Source organism: Nanorana parkeri, unplaced genomic scaffold, assembly GCF_000935625.1.
Source record: "Nanorana parkeri isolate BGI_ZX_2015 unplaced genomic scaffold, ASM93562v1 scaffold1348, whole genome shotgun sequence".
Taxonomy (NCBI): Eukaryota; Metazoa; Chordata; class Amphibia; order Anura; family Dicroglossidae; genus Nanorana; species Nanorana parkeri.
In genome coordinates, this window is record NW_017307616.1 from 308,489 (window position 1) to 330,995 (window position 22,507).

Genomic DNA, 22,507 nt, shown 5'->3' on the forward strand with positions numbered 1-22,507 from the left:
GTGGCCAGCATCAGAAGCCTTCAAAAAGACATGAGAGACTGAAACATCTCTAGTCTTGATGCATCTCTGCATCTATTATGTGTATCATGAGTTTGCGGGCCTCTACGTTCTTTGAATAATAGTTCTAGGATTTGGGAGTGATGTTGGGCTTTATGCTCCAATCATCTTGAATCTCAGTTGCCTACCTTGTATTTAAAATTAAATCATGTCAGAATGTCAAGCTTGTCACAGAATTTAAGATTGTGCAGCACTGCATCAGCAGAGACATCTATGTTGTTTGGAAAGGGTTAAAGGTTCAATGCCACCCAGGCCAAATGCAGAGGGTTGAGAACAGCTCCTGACAGGCGCTCACAGGCAGGTGAACACCCGTAAATTACAAAATCACTGGCAGGACCAAAGAGCTCAGAGTGTAATTGACTTTAATGAAACATTGTAATGAAATGATTGATCTAATTAGCTCTGCCTGGTATCAGTTGTCCCCTCTGCATGAGGTGGGTGTCACAGTAGCATCCTTCTTGCATGTAAGGCTTGTAGCTGAGACCCACACTGCTGGGTGCTGGTTATTGAGTATGTTGCTTCTGCACCGAAATAAAGGAAATATGCTTAACTGCTATATACATTCTTTGTACCCTAAAATAGAAGGACAGTACTCAGTTTATCATATGGCGCTGGAACTGGTTATCTGATTACTAACTGCTATGTAAGCAAAAATGCAAGATTATAAATACTATTCCAAGCATGTTTTCTCTGGCAAGCCGTACATTTCTGTCACTTCCAGCTAAGTTGTAACCTAAAACAGTTGCAAGTGAAAATGTTTTCCATGGTGCAATTGGCTGTCTCAGGAAACAGCGAACTGAAACAACCAAGAAACATATCACAAACATTAGACAGGATAACTGGAGTTCTACTTTATAGGTCTTTATAGGTCTCGTCAGTTTATCGCAGTGGAATGCTTAACCTTAATAATATATCAATGTTATGACATTATCATTTCTCTCCAAGAAACCCCACTCATGTAGATTTTGAACAAATTGGAAAATATTTTGTATCATAACAGTTGCATCTAAAATGCTCTTTATCACCCCTGTGGAAAACTCAATGGTAAACCAGGTGCAGAGCTTGCAATTATCACACCATGGAGGGCCGCTCTTATGCCTGTTTGAAGACAACTTAGCTGAAAGCAAACACATTTAGAACTGGAAGGACATACCTTTAAAGTTTAATGAGAAATATTTAACTTGGCTGTTTTAAATTAAATCATATGCATATGTGGGCCGAAAAACAGCAGGGATCTGGGCTGCTTGGATGTTCAAGTCTGCCCTAAAATCTCTTTAGCCAACCACTATGAGCTGCCTGTAGGGATTCACAGTATCATAACCAAAACTAAACAATCAAGTCCCATTGCTGGAAAGCTGAATATGATGGATTAGTAGTTGTAGTAATAGATCACATAATATTAAATAATTAACTCTTTGGATTTTAACAATTTATCTATATAAATATAGATATTTTATATAAGCGTTTTATAATATATAACATTCATTTTATATATCGTATCACATCTCATATCTCTGTTTCATACTGTACCTAAGCAATAGCAATATTTAAAAAAAATGTATATGTTACAATTACTCTAAAAATAAAAATAACCAAAACTCGGTAAAGTAAAATTTCCTGAAACCAATGCAGAGAATAATGAAGTCAATGGATTATCTGAGAAATGGCAGTTTTAGTGTTTGGCAAAACTTTGAAGCCTATTTATAGAGATCAAATTAACATTTTAAATTTTAAAGCTGTGCCTCTACTCACTTTTGCTATATTTTCACCAAGGTAAAAATAAACAATTAAAATCTCTTTGTAAATTGGATTTTAAAAATCTAATTTTATAATATTTACACACAAAAAAATGTCACCAATAATTTAGATCACCCTAAACCAGGAGCAATCTATAATTTTCAATGGAGGGAGGGGGAAAGCCAAGTGAAAGGAGTTTTCTTTTTTTTTTTATGAATGTATGTCCAGTCTACTTTCCTACATTTTTTTAATCTAGCGTATTATGATTTCAAAATTCTATAAAATGGAAAAAAGGTGGTGACATATGGTTCAGTATGACTAAACAAAAACCTATTATTGCTGATCTTTATAAATAGGCTCCATAGTATAAATGATCATTAATTCAAGTTTTAATGAATCTTTTCTAGTGGTGTTATAAGCTAACTGGTCATTATTCTTTCTTTCAAGTCCCTATGCATGTATTTAAATGTATCTCTGCTGATCAACAACAATAGTAATAATGCCAGTTTTAAATTTTACTGAATTGTAAAGTACATCAACCTCTCCCACAATGGGGCCAGATGCTGAAAGTGTAATGTGTCTGTTGCCCGACCAGTGAGATTCCAGCAGTCATACTTCTAGTGCAGATTGAATATTGAGAGATGGACTATTGCTATGGGTAACACAGACATGTTCCTTTTCTCCATTTTGTTTTATAAATCTGCTTTATTGAAGCAGAGAAAAAGCATCTTTTGTAATATGAATCACCAAACGCTATAATTAATTATTGACTTCATGATTAAAAGCATCAACCAGCCATATTGTTATTAGCAACTAGCCAACCTCTAATTCGAATTTTACATTTATTCCTTATAAATAAAAGGAATATGGCTAGCTGGGTGACATGGACAACAGAGCATTTTTCTTCAGACAGTTTAAGCAATGATGCCCATTGGTATTCATATTAAATGAAGTGGGGCTTGAGTATTATAGTATTATTGAGTGCCAACATCCCCCCCCCCCTCGATCTTCAGTTTTACATATGCCATGGCAAATGGAAATTGGAATCCTAAATAGGAACCCGATTGTTGTATGTTGTGGAATAAAATCCGCTCATAGAAACTGGACACAATTGTTGGCTAACCTTTTCAGTCTGCTTTTAGAAGATCACGTTTGCTAATATTCATATCACTATCTATCTATCTATCTATCTATCTATCTATCTATCTATCTATCTATCTATCTATCTATCTATCGTCACTTAGTAAACTCATATTTTTCTATATTATATAATGACACATGATTATATGATATACCAGTAATTACAAGATGCTGTGAACTCATTGCTCATTGCAAGTGTTGATATTTTGCCAGAATCTGGTTGTGAATATTATTTTAAACTTTTATATTATTTTTACTATCTATCTATCTATCTATCTATCTATCGTCACTTAGTAAACTCATATTTTTCTATATTATATAATGACACATGATTATATGATATACCAGTAATTACAAGATGCTGTGAACTCATTGCTCATTGCAAGTGTTGATATTTTGCCAGAATCTGGTTGTGAATATTATTTTAAACTTTTATATTATTTTTGTTTTTAAAACATTACAACAAAGAGAATCTAGATCTTATGCCCAGCTCAACCTGTTGAAGTTTTTATTTAATTTTTTAACTTGCACTGCACAAAAAGAAAGCTGGAATCCATTGGTTGCTGTAGGCAACATTTCTTGTTTTCATCTTGGTTTTAAAAAGTCCTTTGTATACTATACAATGTGATGTGAACGATACATACATATCAAGTAAGTGAGAATTTAGCTAATGGTGATCCCTGGCATGTGGATGGAATTGTACTTTTCTGTGTGAAAAATATGAGACATGGAGAATGGTACTGTACCTGGCTGGCTCTGGAGATGGTCATGGGGTCGGATGGAGAGGACTTGGTGGCTGGTGGTAATGATGACAATGTCTGCAGAACAAAGCAGGATCAGAAGCAGAATTCAGTCAGCTCTAGTAATAAAATGACCCCTTCATTGCCAACAGGCTGGAAAGCCACAATGGGGCACACACTGTTTAGCATTGAAGGAGCCCAACCAAAGGAGGAGTAAACATAAAAACAAAGTAAAAAGCATTCTCAGGAAGAGCAAGGGTGGAGAGGAGGATGGATGACATTGGAAGAGTGACAAAAATCAAAACTATTTCACCAGGAAAGATAGAAAGGAAAAAACAAAATCCCATCAGAAGCAACATATTCATGTCAAAGCAAATTGGCATTTTGCTACTACATGTGAGGAACCAGAATCAGGAGATTATATAATGGTGTAGCCGATGTACTGTTATATGAGAGGAGAGGGTTTACAACACAGTACAGTCCATACTAATCATGCTATTCTTGATAGCACTACTCATCAGGGATTTTATAACTAAATACAGTTAATCTAACTCTGTAAGTCTCGTAGACCTGCAATAGTTGTTCACAGTTGCCGCACTGCGCAATGGTCACAAACTACCGTTGGATCCTGCGGCTAATGTAATTAGTTTGATTAATTGCAATGTGTTACAAAACCACTGATCATTTGCAGAGGCAGGGGTGATATTTGCTCTTGCCCAATTACACATGGGCCACTGGGGTTAATAATTTAAAACCTCCAATCAGCACACTCCAGACCTTCTGCGTGTTTCAGGATTTACATGAAAATAACTGCTGCAGAAAGGCTATTGTTCACATAACCCCACAATTGCGTGTCAATGAATTCACAAGTGATAGACTAAGCCATTCAAAGTGTTCACTGACAACTGTGGAATCTGTATTTATAAGAATTGACCTTATCGATTATCTAAGAATTATTGATTTGAATGAAGCCTCCAGACTTACTATGTAACTGGTTCCTTGTTTTTTCTTTTTGAAAGGAAGCCTGACTATTCAATAGGAATTATCATTGAAGATGCTATGTATCTATGAAATAATGATTAGCTGTGTTCTTTTATTTTCACAAAGACCCTAGTGTTGAGATATTCGCACCCGAACTCACAGATGCACTCTAATACAATTCCAATTACAAAACCAAACCAAAGAGTGACACCCTTGTTCTGGTCTTTTTTCTGTGTAAGGGGTTGCAAAATGTTGCAGGAGAATCCCTCCACTGGCATTTCAAAAAGATATCGGAGTTGGCACGTTTTTCGACCCACTGGTGCCCACTCAAAAATGACAGATCTTTTTCGAGTGCAGTTGGTCTTTAAAGGGGCTGCTTTATTTATGCAGTGGCCTGTTAAGCATTGTACAGCAATTACAAGAAAACTATTTAACATGGAATAAAAAGCCAAGCCAAGCATTAATATTTTAAAAAAGGTATACACCATACTAGTAAATGACATACACTGAATACAAGACCACTTAACAATTCATGTTTTTAAACAAGAACACCCCTCTTGCTTCACAAAAATAGCAAAATAATGAGTCACAAAGCATTTTCATAAACATTATGGTCAATACACTGTACTGTAAAAAATTATATCTTTATTTAGGACAATAAACTACTGTAGGTTGTCAGTGATCAAGAGACATCAGCCTGCCATTGTTATGTAAATATAAAATAAATAAACTTTGACTCAACTCTTCTGGCTGTACATCTGATATGTGTAGAATAATTAGCTTTATTGGAATACATAATGTAATATATGGTAGTATTGTGTATTCTTCATAATGGTGAATAAATGGTGATACTACTGAACATTGATGTGTGGTTTGTTGTTTTGTTTTTGCATGAAATTTATGAGAAAATATATTAATAGTAATGTGTGCGCTGGCTGGCATATTTCTGCTGGCACAGATGTATAATACTTCATTATAGCTGGAAAAAAGCTAAATCTAATGTTCCAATCAACAATAAGGGCCATGTCAAAATAGCAAGCAAACACAATGTGTAACTGTTATTTTCTCAGTTCCAGTCCAATCAAGACTGAATCAGCCAGCAGAATCCTAGAGCTCTTGTACAAAATATCGTCACCTAAGTTTCTCTGCCCTCCTTCATTTGTCAGCCATTACATGAGTGTCTCTCTCTTGCTGCTGAAATTTCCATTTATTTTACATTACAGGGAATGCAAGAGTAAAAAAAGAGACTGGGATTAGAGCCAGGGTAGAGAGCAGAGATGGGTAAGGTGCCCCAGACAAGTGTAAGAAGCCAAATGCGGCCCAATAACATCCATCTGTAACCAAAATAGCAGTTTTGGGTTCACTTAGGGAGTGATTTATAAGACAGTGGTATGGCCTTACCTTGGACATACTTCTCCGTTTTAAAAAGTTACATTCATAAAGCATAGTTCCTAATGAGGAATGTAACCAGGCTTTAAAAAATTTAAAGGAGAACTATGGGGTTCTATCTTTTCTTTATTAATGCATTACTTATTTAGGCATTCCTAAATAAGTAAATTATGTAATTTACTCTAATTAGCCAAAATGCACAGTAAGGCTGTAAACCCTTATTTAAGGTGGTGGGCGGGGCTAAGCGCCGCAATGAGGAGACATCCCGACGTATCTGACGGGATCCTTCCCACTGATCTTCCTCACTGTGACTGACAGTGATTCTTGAGAGCTGCTGCGCGTCCACGAATATATGGACATGCGCAGCAGCTCTCTCCTTACCTGCACGTCCCCGTGTGCCAGCCGGGCTTCTTCCCCCCTCTCTCTCTCTCTCTCCCTGCCCTGTGTGACACTGACATCCTAAAATGATCGTGGATCGCTGATGACATAGGGGAAGGAGCCCTCTCTCTCTCTTCAGCATTTACTACAGGTTTTGAGGGTTTTATCTGTGATGTGCTGTGACTTTAGAAAAAAAGGAACGATGCTACTACAATCAAGGTAAGGGGTATTTTTATTTGCCCTTAAGTCATAGTTCTCCTTTAAACGTCATCTGCTACAAGTACTGTTGCTGCTGGCTTTTAAATGGCACACTTACTAGCCCAAGAAGTCCAACTCTGTCTTCCTAGAGCCCAAAGTCTTTACCACTGTTTTCGTTCCCACACTGCCATCCTGGAATCAGGATCAGGCCTCCTGATCACTCACAGCCAGCCCCCTACTGAGCATGCATGAGATATGCCAACTGGTTGAGACTGTCATACAGCTTCTGGGATTTGTTACATGTATCCCAGGAGGCAGCTTGCAGGGAAGGGAGGGAGGGGAGTGAACCAAGGCGTTATCCTCACCTAATGAGAAAGTAGGAGCAAGTACCTGCTAAAATGGTACTTTGCGACCCTGAAAAAAAAATCTGTAAGGAGGGTTAGGATGAGGACATGGCTTAAATGTAAGTGGAGGTCCACGTTCACAGATGTGCCCTCCTTGAAGCAAGTTAATTCAAATTAATAAATGTGAAAGTCATATGACCAACCTTACCCACATCACAGAATGCTCTCTACAGCTTTATGCACCAAATAGTCTACACTGCAATCTTATTTTTCTTAAATGATTCATATAATGCAGTGCACAGATTGCTCCAAACACTGAGGAGTGCAGATGCCGATATCCACTTTCCTTCATAAATCATTCCTATGTCTTTAATGTGAAGCTTTCTTTTGCCTGTTCATAGTAAGTAAGGGTCAGTTAACAAATTGAACCCTAACTTTGGATACTTACCTTCCCCACACCCTCTACCCGCATCCTGCTCACCCAGAAGAGTGAAAATCCCTAAGTATTCTTCATGTTCATAGGGGCAGTGCTTGCATAAAGCTAAGAAGTCTTGTCTCACCCCTATGTGACAGTACTTAGACCTGGAAATTGGTTTCTTAGGCCCTGAACACTGTATAATGGAAGAAACAGGAGACAGGTATATGTTCCTGCATACCTAAAATTACCAGTTAGCTTTGGCAGGTAAACAGGCAATGGGAGAATATGTGAAAAGTAAAGACCAGCAGGAAAAAAAGGGGCTGGGGGTGGTCTATCAAGTGAACCTGCTATTTTGCACTGAATGAGCAAAATACTGGTTCATTTAAGCATAGCCTTTTAGAAAGTAGGCTTGTTTTGTTGCCAGCTGCCTCAGCATTCTATTTGACAGCTACGAATCAATCTTAAGTAGAATAGCCATTTGTATCTGCTACGAGATTTCCCATATGACATCAGCCAAATAGTGTCAAGTATTTCTAAACATTACAAAAAAAAAAGATCCTAATGTTTCTAGGAAAGGCAGCCATTTAACAGAAAGAGTGGAGAAGAGTGTAACTCATCATGACAAACTTGTAGATTTGCAAAACAATTGTGCTTGATTAATTGTTTGCACATGTTCAGTGCTGAGTGATAAACTCAACCACAAAAGTAGTGATGTGACCTCAGTATGGTTGTGAAAGAAATGTATAACATACCAAGAGAAAATATCTAACAAAATGTGATAATTAATTCGATATTTTTCTGGTTAGATGTGCTCAATATGTTTGTCAATGCTCCCTGAGTATGTTCTGGTATACTATATGCTTTATATCTGAATAAGTCTGGTTAGTTAAAAATGGATGAACAGTAACAAAATATGGCACAGGAGTGTCTCTTGAAGACTGAAGAAGAATTAGAGGTGCTTTTGTACATGGACATTCAGTCTTTACTATTGACTCTAGCTGAGCTTTGCTGCTTTCTATTTGCTGTTCATTAGAAATGCAATAATGTAAATGGACTGTGGAAAAAATCAATGACCATTATAAACACAGCACAGGATATGCATACAGTCATCCAGGGCAATGCAATGTATAGGCTTCTTAAGCAATTCAAGCTTTTGTCATTTGATGTCCTGAATTGCCATATGGCTAGCCTGTTCTAATATCCTAGGGTTAGAAAATCTTACGTTCAGTATGTTAACAACGTTTTATATTAAATGCCAACAGAGCACCCCAGCTCAGCCAGAGAAACAATATAGAACAAATGGCCTCATCCAAGTAGCCCACTCTTCATAATCTATTAAAGAGTCAGTCCACCCCAAAGTGATATTTAGTTATAGGTAGTGTTTGATGGGCTGAGTCATTACCTAGCTTCTTGGACATTCCAGCAGTAAGATCTCTCTACCATAGTTCCTGATTCTGTTCCCGCCCACCTTTGTATGTTCTAATCTCTTCTGTTCATAATATAGAATAAATACAAAAAAACAAGGAGAATGGGGGGCCCTCATAATAACCATGGTAGGTATGCAGAGATCTCACCAATAAAGTCCCAGGGATAAAATACATGTTCCTGTGGGTTATGTCTCATCATCTACCAAAAATGGAGATATTAGTTTAGTGTGGACTGGCTCTTTAATTAATCAGTTAACCCAGGACTGGAGAAACAGAAGCCTGCAAGCCATGCAAAACATATTTTAATGTTGCTAAATAATATATTATTTCATCCATTCCTGTGTAAGCCTGCTCAGTACACTAGAGCACAGGTACTTGTTCCCAATAACAATAGTGGGACCCAGAACACATACTTGTTTAATGCGGTCGGGATTGACTGTTGTTTGAGGCTGCAGGATGCTAACTGGCTCGGTCTTGGCCACATTTTGTGGCATTTCTCGTATCTTCTCTGCAATGAACCCATGGACGGCATTGAGAGCTTCGACGGTGCCCTGGATCAGACAGACCCTCTCTGTGGTACCTGAAAAGATAAGAAGAAACAGGCTTTGAAAATATCTTTTTCATGTCATTCCCATAGCATGCTGTGCATATAAATACATAAACATTTCACTGTGGTACAGCAGATTTCTTTTTTGGGAGCTCATCTATGAAATAGGGTGTATTTTGCAATAGGGATACTGGTTCTGGGTACAACTGGCTAACAGAGGATTTTCCTTATTAGGTGAAATTTTCTCTTACTTTCTGTTGTGTCTATAGGACAGTGAGCGAAGGTAATTCTCCACAAGGGGACCTAGATGGAAACAACCTGTGATGGGTTTTACCCATTCCTTACTATGACCAAAAAATACATAAATTGGGGCTTTAGATATAATTTAAGCAGAAAAAGTGAATCGCTGAGCGAGATGTACAAAGCTGCATTGAGATATAACAATGGAAGCAAACTTATTTAAATCTAAATGTGAGTAGTAGTATAGGAATAGGCTGTTTGATTTATGGACCTTATAATGCCAATGCTGGTCACATAGACTATAAATGTATCATGTATGCTATGGAAAAAAACATAACCCTTTGCAGACTAAGTTATATTTTCTTGACTTCAAGCTTTAATGGTCCCTATACATAGAGTCTGGCTGTCGAATAATATCAAGAATTGCTGCATTTTTTATGCGGATAATTAATGATAATATTGATCTATTTTCAAAGAGGTTGTGTAGTAATTTTAAATAGTCTATTAGCCAAACAATAAACAGAAAAGGAGGTTTTATATCCCTCCAGGGCATTCTGAATATTTAATAGACTATTTGGGGTTTAAATAATGGTCACACAGTATCGGCAAGGCTATAGGCAATAGTAGGCCTAAACGGTATAACGCATAACCCAACCATTCTGTGCCTGTAGAAGTATGCGCCTAATTGTGCATTTAAAAACTGCATTATATGAACTGCCATTATTAGAGTGAACTGTTGTCAAATATGTTACTGTTTTTACCATTTCGGTTACAGGTACATGTCTTACTGGAAGAGAAGGGGTTCTTATGACCTGGGAGATTGAGGGCCTGCAGATGAATTATAAATGATCTAAGTGTATTTCATCCTTTAGGGTTGTCCAATGTTTGCCAATTTTCAAAACACAGGTGTAGATCACCAGCCTGTGTCCTTGCATCCTTCTGCCTACTTTGGAAATGTCATCACTAGAGACAATCTCAGATAATATATATTTTGTCAGTGCTCAGAAGAAAAATGCAGCTATGAAACATAGTGGCAGCTACTTCATAAAGTTTCTTTAACTGCCTCCGGGCCGGCCGTAGTAGAAAAACGGCCGGCCCGGAATAAACAAATATACATTGCCCAGCAAAGTATTTCTGTACATTTTTGCCTAAACATTTACAATCATCATGTTTCTGAACAGCTGGGTCCAAACCTCTCAGATTAGCTTCCCTGAACTTCCTGTGGAGTACAAGATTACAAGAGACAGAGCAGTCCGCAGCAGCTGCCCATCTACTAGCTTGGAGAAAGTAGAGGAGCAGGGGAGTGACTTACTTTGTTGTGCCTGTGGACACAATTTACTAGCACACACATGGTTGGCTCCATAAGATCCTTCAACGGAAAAGAGCCATCCTAAAACAGCATATCAGGGCTAATGCTCAGAGGACCAGCTGATTCTTCAGGGAACAAACTTTGAAGCATCCATTGTAAGTGATTTAATCACCCTTTGAAATAGCTTTAAAACATTTTGACGTAATTATCACTAACATTCTTTTTTTTTTAATATACTTGCACCTGCAGTTTTTCTCTGCACAAAGGAGTAACCCTTTTTTTTTTTTTAGCATAATGCAGTTTCCAGATGTTACCCTTTACGGTTCGATCATTGGACGAAAAGCTTCGTCCGATAATCATAAGGTGTATGGGCACCTTAAGAGTTTACTATTGTTCTGGTATCCCAAAGAAAAGTGGATCGCAAGAGAACCAAGTGAACAGAAAGAAATATCTAATCTGCTAGGGGCCTGGCTCAGGACACAGAGTACATTCACGAAAGATAAAACAGAAAACCTGAATGTGGCAGCACTGGGCATCCAGGATTGTCACTGCAATGTATAATGCAGTAATGTGACTAAACGTCACACTGAATAGGAGATAAAGGTTAGCTCATTATATATTGAGCTCATTATCTTGAATTTATATAAGTGCGTAAGACTGTGAATCAACTACAACCCAGAAATTTAATGGCAGACGGGAAATTGGTAGAGCAGCTAATTCAGGCTGTTCTTAGTGATTTCTGTGGTCTGGCAACCTTCTTCACTCTAAGCTTCAACAAATATAACTTTTTTTAACCTGTGCGGAGTTGCCAGATCCCCATTTATTGCATAAAGAAAAATACTGCCTTAGTACCAACGCAGACCGACTTTAGCTGCACTGTGCCTATGAGCTCATGGATACCAATACTGTTTCTTAATGTTTAAAGACAAATATAATGAAATCTTAATGTGTTGCCCCAATCACTTAAAAACTGAGGGCTAATTGTATGTACAATAATGGCGGAAGCACCATTTGTTTACTAAAAAGCACAGATGGACCAGAGTTGGCCTTAATTTGACCAGATTAATATTTCTATCCACAGAAAAGAATACTTTTTTTATTTCCATGCTTACATATGCGCTGTAAAGCCAAGTTCTTACAGCTCCTATACAAATAGTGATCGGTTTTGGTGCTATAGGAGAGATAAGTAAACTTAAACATACAGTGTCAACCAAGATTCTTCATGGACCACAGATCATGAATCGAAGAGAGATCAGATTATTATTATACGCTACTCTTTAGGTCTAGTTTATGAGTAGTCACATCTATTGAAGAGGCAGACAATTTTCATCATTATAGAATCTTCTATACTAAACTCTACACACTACATATACACTAGTAAAAAAATAATATATATGTATGTGTGTGTATATATATATGTACATATATATATTGGTTTACTCTTAGGATGTGAGGTTTGGATGCTATGTAGAAATTTGACAGCCTATGAAAATATGGGTGGCATTCACATCTTCCACCACTAGAGGGTGACAGAACACATTTTGTATATTTATCCAGCAAAAGGAAAGAAAATGTCATAAGCATAATAAATTCAAAGGAGCCCGTATAGGTATCTTAATAATAAAAGGTGAAATGGAATAATGATTTAGAAAAAATATTTTCCCTGTGAAATAAACTTAAAAACTGTACATATAAATGTCCCAGGAGGGTGTGGCAGTGTATCCTGGAGCCATTAGAAAAGGTTCTGATACCCTTATACTGTAGATATATTTTAAAGGGTGATAAAGGGAGATAAAGTATTATGGCTAAGATCTTAAGTTATTTCCCCACAACCCTCAATCAGATTTAGTCTTTCAGGACACATCAGATGCTGATTGATGAAGGAGTAGTACCGTAAGTCTTAGGTCTCAACAAGATCATGTTAATACACAAATGAGCCTCACAGTAATGAATGAATGCATAAATGGATGGCATTTCTACTTTTAATAGAAAAGATGCAGAAAAGTGTCCTAGTACCCTAAATATACTCTGGAATGTGGAAGAAAAAATGGGGTTTCTATGGGCAGCACTGCTACTTCCCCAGTTGTTCATGCCAAGCCTAATTCATATCAACACTTAAAGTCAAACATATACCGACATCTAATTTAACATATAAACTGAGGTATTTACATTATTGCGATGCACTCAGTGAAGAACAATCATTGTTTGTTTCAGATCACACATTACAGAGGAGGTTGTAAGGAAATGTTTATTCATGACAAGATTATTTGTAATGCTCGCCAACAAAGAAGCCACTGTATCAGACTGCGGGCCGACAGAGCATTCAATAAACTGTGGTGTTCCCTTAGACTCACAGCTCCATGTATAAAATGAAAGAAGAAAGTATCTCCTTGGGAAGTGTTAAATCAAAGGGTAGGTTCCAAAACAGGATAAAATACCCAGAAAAAGAGGGATCAGTTATCACTGGGACTTTCTGCAGCACTGGTACCCAATGATGCAGCTTCATCTTGATATAACCTGTTAAAGTCCAGTTCCAGCATTATTTTTTACTCAGTAGCCAAGCAATTCTAAAAACCAAAAATGCAGCTCCCAGTAAAATACTTATCGGTTCTTTGTACCTTGCACCGCGGAGTAACAGCTCTGTGAGCCAAAGAGGTTCCTCTGCCATGATAAGTATGCCCAGCATCACTCAACCCACTTCCTGTGAGTGTTGGGGAAGAAGGGGTGCCAGAACTGCACTTTAAGGTGTAGTTTTAGCACAGATGAGCTGTTACATCCCTTGTAAAAATTCTATTTTTCAGCAGCAAAGAAAAAGTTGAGTAAATGTCCAAATAAAGCTGTTATTGATATGAATGATCAGGACAACATTGTGTAAATTATACAATATATCACACCCTTACTGCAGTAGTGTCTGGTTCCATTCAGGATTGGTCATTTTGTTTCAGAATAGCCTCCACTTGTTTGTTCTTTAGACATTCCGTGTATGCTGGATCTACCAGTTTGAAATGCATGTTTCCAGAATGCTATCTATCCAGAACAATACACTTTATTTTGGGATAGAACATTAGAAAGATGTCAATGCAAAGCAAGCCAGATTTCTTTTGAAGAAGCAGTTTTGTTTTCACATTTATTTTCAAATAACCCTTACTAAAGCTTGGAAAAACCCTATTCCTCAGTGTTGCTGAGTTTCAGTATTGCTTGGCCTGGATGTTGATAAATGAGATTATACCTCTGAGCTATAGATGGATAGAGTACAATTTGGACTGCGTCTCATTTAAAAATGTACATGTTAAAGGATATGCAGCACTGGGTCCTTCCCCCTTCCTGACTCTTACCGCTGCCTAACCATTTTCTTGGCTTTGTCTAGCCTTTTGTATTAATCCCCACCCTTGTGTGCTGTGCATATAAAAGGCTTTATTCTGTTTAAATGCTACAAGACTTGTTTGACCACCTGGGAAGGCAGATCTGGGTCTATATCAGTAGATTGAACTTATTCTTAAGGCATAATTCTGGTGGACCATAGAACCCCTAATGTGCCAGTACATTTTATGCATGCATTTTCTCTCAGTTAAACAAAAGGATGTTAAATGTGCAGATCAACTTGTTACATACCATGTCTTGGGATTTACTTTGGCATGTTGTTGTTCTTGTATTGCTTGGGAAAAATGTCATGAAACATTTATTGCAACTAAAGCTATGCATAATAAGTCAGCTAGTAAAATCTAGAAGTGAAGAAGACAATCCAATGTACCCAAAGGTTTGGCCACATGCATGAACTCTCATTCCTATCAGTGGGAATGACACCCTCTACAGATGTATGGTGCAATGTTTTGCACCCACTGTGACCCCTCAGGAAAAATATCTGGAGTTAGCAAGAAGAGAGTGGGGTTGCCTGCCAATGTGACACCAGTAAATTAATGGTTTGCCACTCGATATTTCATATGTGCTAAGGTGGGTACCTTTAATACAGCAGCCATGCATGAAACGCATTGTGTCAGAAGGAGCACAGCGTATTTACAATCTGCCACTTTCATGCATTAGGAATATGACTAATTTGCAAGGCTGGTACCCATAGCAGTGGGATCAGGAAAACTGTGGGACTACTAGAGTGGGTCAGTATATAGAACAAGGGCTTAGTGTAAAGCTGGCCATACACCTACAGATTTTCTATAGATGTTTTTCTATCAGCCCATGGTCAGAGGGAAAAAGTGCAACAGATTCCTCTATCTACGCTAAACTGTGTGGATGGAGGAATCTCCCGCTGGGCCAAGCTTCAGTATCTTGCTAGTTGGCCCCGCTGGCTGTCAAAATACCTGAACAATCTGACTGGATGCTGGCATTGTTCAGGTGTTTTGGGAGCCAGCTGGGCCGACTAGCAAGATATTGAAGCTTGGCCCAGTGGGAGATTCCTCCATCCACACAGTTTAGCGTAGATAGAGGAATATATTGCACTTTTTCCATCTGACCATAGGCTGATAGAAAAAAAATCTATAGGTGTATGGCCAGCTTTAGTGTTTAGTTTACAGTTTATGTTAAGTTACTGTTAGCTTCATGGAATGGGGGTTTATTCGTCTTTAGTTTTAGGCCCAGGTTTAGGTCTTGCAGGAGGTGTTGAAGGGGGCTAATTGGGGGCAGGTCAGCTAAAAGGATTAGGTATTACATTAAGTGTTAGGGGTTAAGTATTAAAGCACAGATTACCAGTTGAGTTTTTGGGGCAGAGGTTAAGGGTTCAAGCAATTAGGTGTTAGGGGATACTTTAATGTTGGGGATACTTTTCTAACATAGGGACATTTATAAGCTGTTGATTTACACATGTTCTTGGCACAGAGTGCTCTGTATTGAAAAATTATACAGTAGCTTCGAGTTCTAACACGCCAGTAGCATTTATTGCATGGCATATACACAAGGGCTCATCTTAAGAATCTGGAGACAGACACACATGTGCAGCGCAAGCATTACTTATGTCAGTTCAAACTGATTTATGTTTAGTGTCACATGTGATTGCCATAGGGAGGAATTAATAAAATATTAATTACAGCAGGAGAAAGTGTATCTGCTATAATGTGGTAAACACCTATTCAAATCTTTCATCTTTCTGGAGTCATATATCCCCCTGTCCTTTATATTTAGTATTATACATATTGTAATTACAATTAAGTTATAAAAATAACAATTGCAACTAGAAGTACTGAATAAATCAAGCATAAAGGTCAAAGCAAAATTGGACTGGGAGTATAAAGAAGCACTATCATTTCAATCAAATCAGCAAGCATTTGAGTATTTGTCAAAATTGTGACAAGCCTGATGGAGCAGTAAGAATTATAAAGTGGCTCTACTGCCATGCTCAATACCAATGTGGCGGTATGGATGGTGTGGGTGCCTACACGGATGCAATGCGCACCATACTTAAAAATGCCAGAATGGCTAATCCTTGCCTGGCTTGTAAGACAGCCTAATATGAACACGGTGTATTGTAAAAGTTCCTAAAATTTTCACTTAATACATAGCATTCATATATCTGACCTGTGCTTTTGTTTACATTTAAAGCAGGGGACAGAAATTTATGAAAATTGTTTTGTGAACCATATGTGACATTTAGCATATTCTGTTGCTAGGGGCCGTTTCTCAGTAGATGATCAGCTATTGCCTGAGCTGAGAAATATATACAGTACATGCTCTGTGTGTGTGTGGGTATATATACATATATATTAGGGTTGCACAGATACTAAGTACAGTACTCGGTACAAGTACGAGTACATGTACCGATACTTTTGAGCTCCAAGACTAGACTAGAGAAAATTTCAAAAATTAGTAGGCAGCTGTCATTTGTAAGGAGCACACGGAGCTCCTGGGATTTGTACATCTCTGTGTTAATGTACGATTTTGTTTTTATAAATATAAATAAAGGGATGCACAGATACCAGTTTTGCGAGTACGAGTACTGGTACTTGCCGAGTACTTACAAGTACGAGTACTGATACATTTTTGTTTATTGTCATGTGACAGTTTTTCTAAAACAATACTGACTAATGATTTCAGAACAGTGGTGGAGTGCCAGAGCTAGGTCCCAGCTGCAACCTCTGCAACCCTCGTAGTTCTCATGAAAATGCCAAGTATCTGCACTGGTACTCGAAAAGTATCTGTGCATCCCTAATATATATACATATATATATATATATACACATATGTCCTGAAATTCTCACCATACCAGGTAGTACCTGAAGCGCCAGCACAGTAATTGCTGTAGAGAGCTGGCAGTAAACAAGGAAAGGTGAATACAGCAGAGAGAAAGAAGTATGCTAAGGAGGAAAAAAACCCTTTTTTCTGTTGTGGTTACAGCAGCCCAGAGAGAATCTGTACCTTCATTTTCTGAACACCTGCTTAACTGTATGCTTCACATAAACAGGCACCATATACTTACTTGACTTAGTTGCTTACAGACCACTTTCTTCAACATTTAATGAATTAGATTGGCCTAGCAAGGTGAGCACAGAGTTTTGATATCTTCCTAAACCTCACATGACATCTATGGGTAACCATATTTCTAGTTGAAATGATTAATTTTAGATCAGTTATAATTGGACAGAAAAGAAGATCTAGCCAGCCAATGACTAGTCATGCTTCATGTCTATATAGTTTGCATTCTTAGTTATCTATGAAGTGCAGAAAGTCAGATTAGTCTAGACTAGCTACACACGTGGTCATTGGTGCTTAGAGCAGTTATAGGTCCACCATTAAAATGCAATGGATATTCACTGAATTTGTTACCAACAGATTTCCATAAGATTTGATTGCACATACTACCACATATAGAATGCAAAATATTCTATCAGATATGATGGCAGATTAATGATTTTTTGCCCGAGTTCTCCCACATCTTTTTTTGTACACTACAACCTAAATGCAGTACATTATACAATCAGATTCTAATGTGTGATGGTAACATTAGAGATGGTTTAGGCTAGGGGATGTCAATATGTTTGACATTACTATTGGGTGGGTTTATACTATATTTGTTAGCACACTTATGAGAAAGAAATCTAATAAAATAAAATGACGGCCAGTGTCGTAGTGTTCTCTAAGACAGTGAAGAGAAGAGTTAAAGACCCTCTTGTTGTTCTGGCTGATCTGTCCTATATTTGTGGGTTCTGTAGCCTGCTATGGAATGTAAAACCATAGGGAGTTTCAGGGCCTTAGTTTAAGCTGCAGAAAGAGAAAAGACAGCTGTTCCTTTCTAAGCAATCATCACAGCTATTAAAATGAGGGGTTGTTCCTTATCTCCATAACACTGGCTTCATCCTCCTATTCACTTTTTCCCAGTCCATCTGTGACAGGGAGAGCTGCCTTGCTGACGACCTCTGACCCCTTAACCCCTACCTGTTTTAACAACTGCAGAGAGACGCATTCGCTGGATTGGCACGATTCAATTTCAGTGTTAATTAATCCTATTAATTCAAAGCATTGTAATGTGTCTTTTCCTGGTGACAGGATGAAATTTAAATAATTCAACTCTTACAAAGTACAACCACAATATTTATACTAGCTGGCATAAAGTATGACAGATATTGCCTTAAACCTTTCACCTAGAAATCCATGTAGGATATATTGTATGGATCACGTAGTAACATGACAAGTAATAACTGTATAGTATGTGTATTGAGCATGACTCTGTTGAAAAGAACGACTTCTATAATACTAACAATCTCTGTGATAAAGCTTAAAAAAAATGTTTTGTATTAAAATTGTACGATTTTGCATAAAAATATATATTGTTACAGTTACATAAAGGTTCATTATCCTGATACAGTCTGTTGGCTGGGCTGTTCATATACACTCAGTCATGCATAATGCTCCCAAGACCAAGGACCTACAATATGATCTAGATCCTTCAACATGGCCCACTCCATAAAATACAGAATGTCCCACTCCCTGGCCTTTCTTTAACCTTTGGTTTCAACTGCCTGTTAAGTAAATAAACTGTGCAAAGGTTCACTAAAAGAAGTTCAGGAGCAGTAGTGTGAATGGACCTGCGTAAACCTGCCTAGTTCCAGTAAACATAGTTTTACGTTATGCTCCCCATAGGGTTTTATTCAGATTTGTGTGCCAGGGTGTTGTCCATTTAATAAATATCTTTCTTTAATCAACAAAAACATTACACAATGCAGAACATAGTAGACCAGTGCCCATCAGGTAAGACTCATCTTGCATTCATAGAGGACTGATCTAAGAATCTACAGTCTAGCTAACCAATTTTCCATACATATTATGCCTCCCAAATGGAGATGAGAAAATCATGATGCAATGTTCAAAGTAAAGAAATCCCAATTAGTGTGTGTATCAGTAATTCCACCACAATACTATCTAATCCCTTATATACATCAATCCATATGAGTGATATCTGTGTTGTCTTGAGCTGTGGCATTATCTGTTCATCCCCAGGTTATCTGCTGCCTGAGCATATATTGTCCAGTTGTGACAGAAAGGTGTATTTCTACATGATCTCTTTGTGCATGTGCTGAAGCCAGACATTTTTCTTCCCCTGACTATCAATGCTGGGCATTTTTTTCTCCCTCTGACTACCGACTGCCATTTGTTGGTGACCAGCAACATAAGAGGCACAATGATACACACTGCTAAACGTTGCATGTTATTTTGTGTTGTACATGTAAACTTAGACAAGGTGTTAGCTCTTTGTCCATTTTCTGTTTTATTTTTCAAAGATGATGCTTTGGGTTTATGTGTGTCTGTAAAACTCTCACTTGTGGTACAATAGTTAAGGACTGCAGTATTTTTCTGCAATTAGGCTAAAGGTGCCCATACACTGCACGATTCTCGTACGAGAATCGCGGGAAATCGTGGAAGGCGCGCAACTGTTTCTACTGTATGGTCACACGACTTTTGTAATTCGAGCATGTTGATTTTCGGCTGGTTTTTAACATGATCGAGAGATAACAGCCGAACGCACGCGCACACTGCCCGTTCAGCATTGCAGTTATCGGAAACCCGCCCCTCAGGGGGGCGGGCTTGCGATGGTCGCAAGTATGATCTGCCTGTCCAAGATGGGCAGATTGTACGTTCTTTAAATTACTTTACAACCCTTGCAAGACAAAAGTCTTGCGAGGGTTGTAAAGTGTACAGGCACCTTTAGACTATATTTAACCATGTTCCTTTAGACCACACCCAATATCCACATGTATCCACATGTCACATGTTCTCTCCTTTCCAGGTTGTCCCTCTTACTCAGCATATGATGTCGGGGAGTATGCAAGCCAGTCTTAAGCAAATGGATAAGGTAAATTTGCTTGATACAACATAAGACCAAGTCTTGGGTTACTCATCTTCCAGCCCCTTCTGTACTTCTCTGTCCCTGAATAATGTGCAGCCATGAAACTTGTGACTAGGAACAAACATGCTAGAAGGTGCACAATGAAAGGTTAAGCCCAGTGCAGTGGTTGAGAACATCAGTGTGTGGGTAAGTGCTTGAATCTGTCCCTTGGGTTTCATTGGATCAATTTTTCAATTAATAAAACACAAAAGCTTGGAGCGCCTGAGATGCTCTACTAATGAAACATGGCAATCAAACCAACTCTTGCATTTAACCCATAGTGAGCCAGAGTTGTTATCACATGGATAATCTTAAAAACAAATTGTACAATAAGCAGAAAAGAGGACTAGATGTAGCTCTACCTTGCATATGAATGTATCATTTTATGCATTACATCTTGTAGGGTTAGTGTATACAAGCACTTCTTACAAACCCATCACATATAACTGAGGGATCTGTTCAGCACAAGTAATTAGGACCTAGCTGTGACTGATTAGTAGGATTTGAAGTGTAGACAAGCTGGTATTCAACTACGGTAATTTCTCTGCACCAGGCTATTCACCTCTCTACTAAACCCAAAAGCCAAAAATTAATATATTGCAGCTTAACAATTCTTAGATGTAGTGACAAGATTCGTTTCCATTTTTTGGTGCTTTTTTTCAAATTATTTTCACCTCATGTTCCAGCCAGTGAGTCTTATTTTGTTTTTACTTTTGCTGGACAGTTTGGTTTGTTAAAGTGGAAATTGGAGGGTTGAGAAAGAAAAAAACATTTAACTGTGGGAAAACCCCTTGCACACATGAAGGGAAACTACAAACATGCCCTGGCCTATAATTGGATAGTGAGGAAACAGCAACACGCTAATGAGGTCATCCCTGTGCTCACTCCTCCAACCAGCAAAATTCAGTGTTAGATTGACAGCTTTGTTTATTGCAGAAGTCAAGCATGATTAGTTTACAGTGCTGCCCCTTGCACTCCTGCTATGTACATCTTACTAAAAATACATTTAGCCTTTTTTATAAAGACATAACTAAATTTAATGTAGGTGTTTTATTTCTGCCTATGGTCCTGCTTTAAACGTTTTTGTATACAAAACACAATTCATCATTATCTGCTCCCAAGTGTCTTAATGCAGGCCTGTGCTGAGCTACACTATTTGGCTTCTATTTATCCTGTCACATCACCCACTGATGTCAGAGATATTCTATTCATGCTGGTCAGTCGGAATTTCCAACAGAGAGCAGCAGTGAGTGGACACAGTACAGATAGGAGGGAGAGGAATAAACTGACAACAGGAATCACTCTGTCTTGTCAAAGCTGCTGCTTTAAAAATAGATGATTGCAGAATGGATAAGAACAGATAAGTCCTCCGTGTACTCCACTAAGGCATGTACCTAGGAAACTGCACATATTACATAGCATGTATGTCTAGTCTCCACATTTAAAACAAATATCCACTTAAAGTAGTTTTCATGTTATAAATTCAATGTGTAATTTTCTGGACCAAAGATCTTCCTCACCAACCTAGAACGGCTCTGAAAGGCCATGCATGGCTTGTATAAGATGAGGCCTCCTAATATTATTCCTTGAAAGGAAGGGAAGAGAAAACTGGCAGTCCCATAGCTTGATAAAGTGCTGGTTGCAGGCTCGTGGCAAGATGGTGCAGCCAAAGTTCATACAACCACACGTTGGATTCAGCCATGTTTTGATATTGCTATTGTGCATGACCTTTAAAGCAAGAAGACCTACTATACCTGTACTATTTTTATCCCCATTTGAAGTGCAGTTGTCAGAATGTAACTGAGCGACTGTGCTGTGGAGAAGTAATTTTTTTAAAGTGCAAAATAGATATATGTGCCTTCAGATCCCCTGCCTTGTTGTTCCTGGTGTCCCTTCAGTTGACAAGAATCCAGGATGAAACTGTATGCTGTGTCCTTACAACAGAAGGGGATTTCATCACCATCAGTCCCATGCTGCCTGGTAGCACTTAGATATTGTACATGACTGCAGGAGGTTTGGTGCCCTGCTTTTGAAGACAATCATACTGCCATTTGCCCCAGTGTGCAGAGCTGATGGTGAGATTAAAGCACTATACGAAATAGAGAGACAAAAATCAGGGCACATGTATTATATTTTTGAGTGTGCTTTAAAATATAGGCACAAGACAAGATCAACAAGTCTTAAAGTCTTCACTGTTGTCCAGGACCTTGCAGGGGAAATTTTACCAACCCGAGCACGGCCGTGAAAACAAGAGTTCAGGGTTTTAGCCAAACTATG

The 22,507-nt window shown here is 38.2% G+C and overlaps 1 protein-coding gene across 4 annotated transcripts in view; it reads right to left on the reverse strand.

Annotated features, from left to right (window-relative positions):
- The window catches only part of NOVA1 (NOVA alternative splicing regulator 1), a 92,816-nt gene that overhangs the window by 4,453 nt on the left and 65,856 nt on the right, over positions 1–22,507 (reverse strand). For 3 of the 4 annotated variants that reach the window (XM_018569518.1, XM_018569520.1, XM_018569521.1), the window contains exons 3-4: positions 9,223–9,389; positions 3,681–3,752 (exon numbers count right to left, since the gene is read on the reverse strand). In XM_018569518.1, the coding sequence (XP_018425020.1) occupies positions 3,681–3,752; positions 9,223–9,389 (239 nt within the window). The remainder of the gene's footprint in view (positions 1–3,680; positions 3,753–9,222; positions 9,390–22,507) is intronic. The other variant, XM_018569519.1, reaches the window with a different exon arrangement.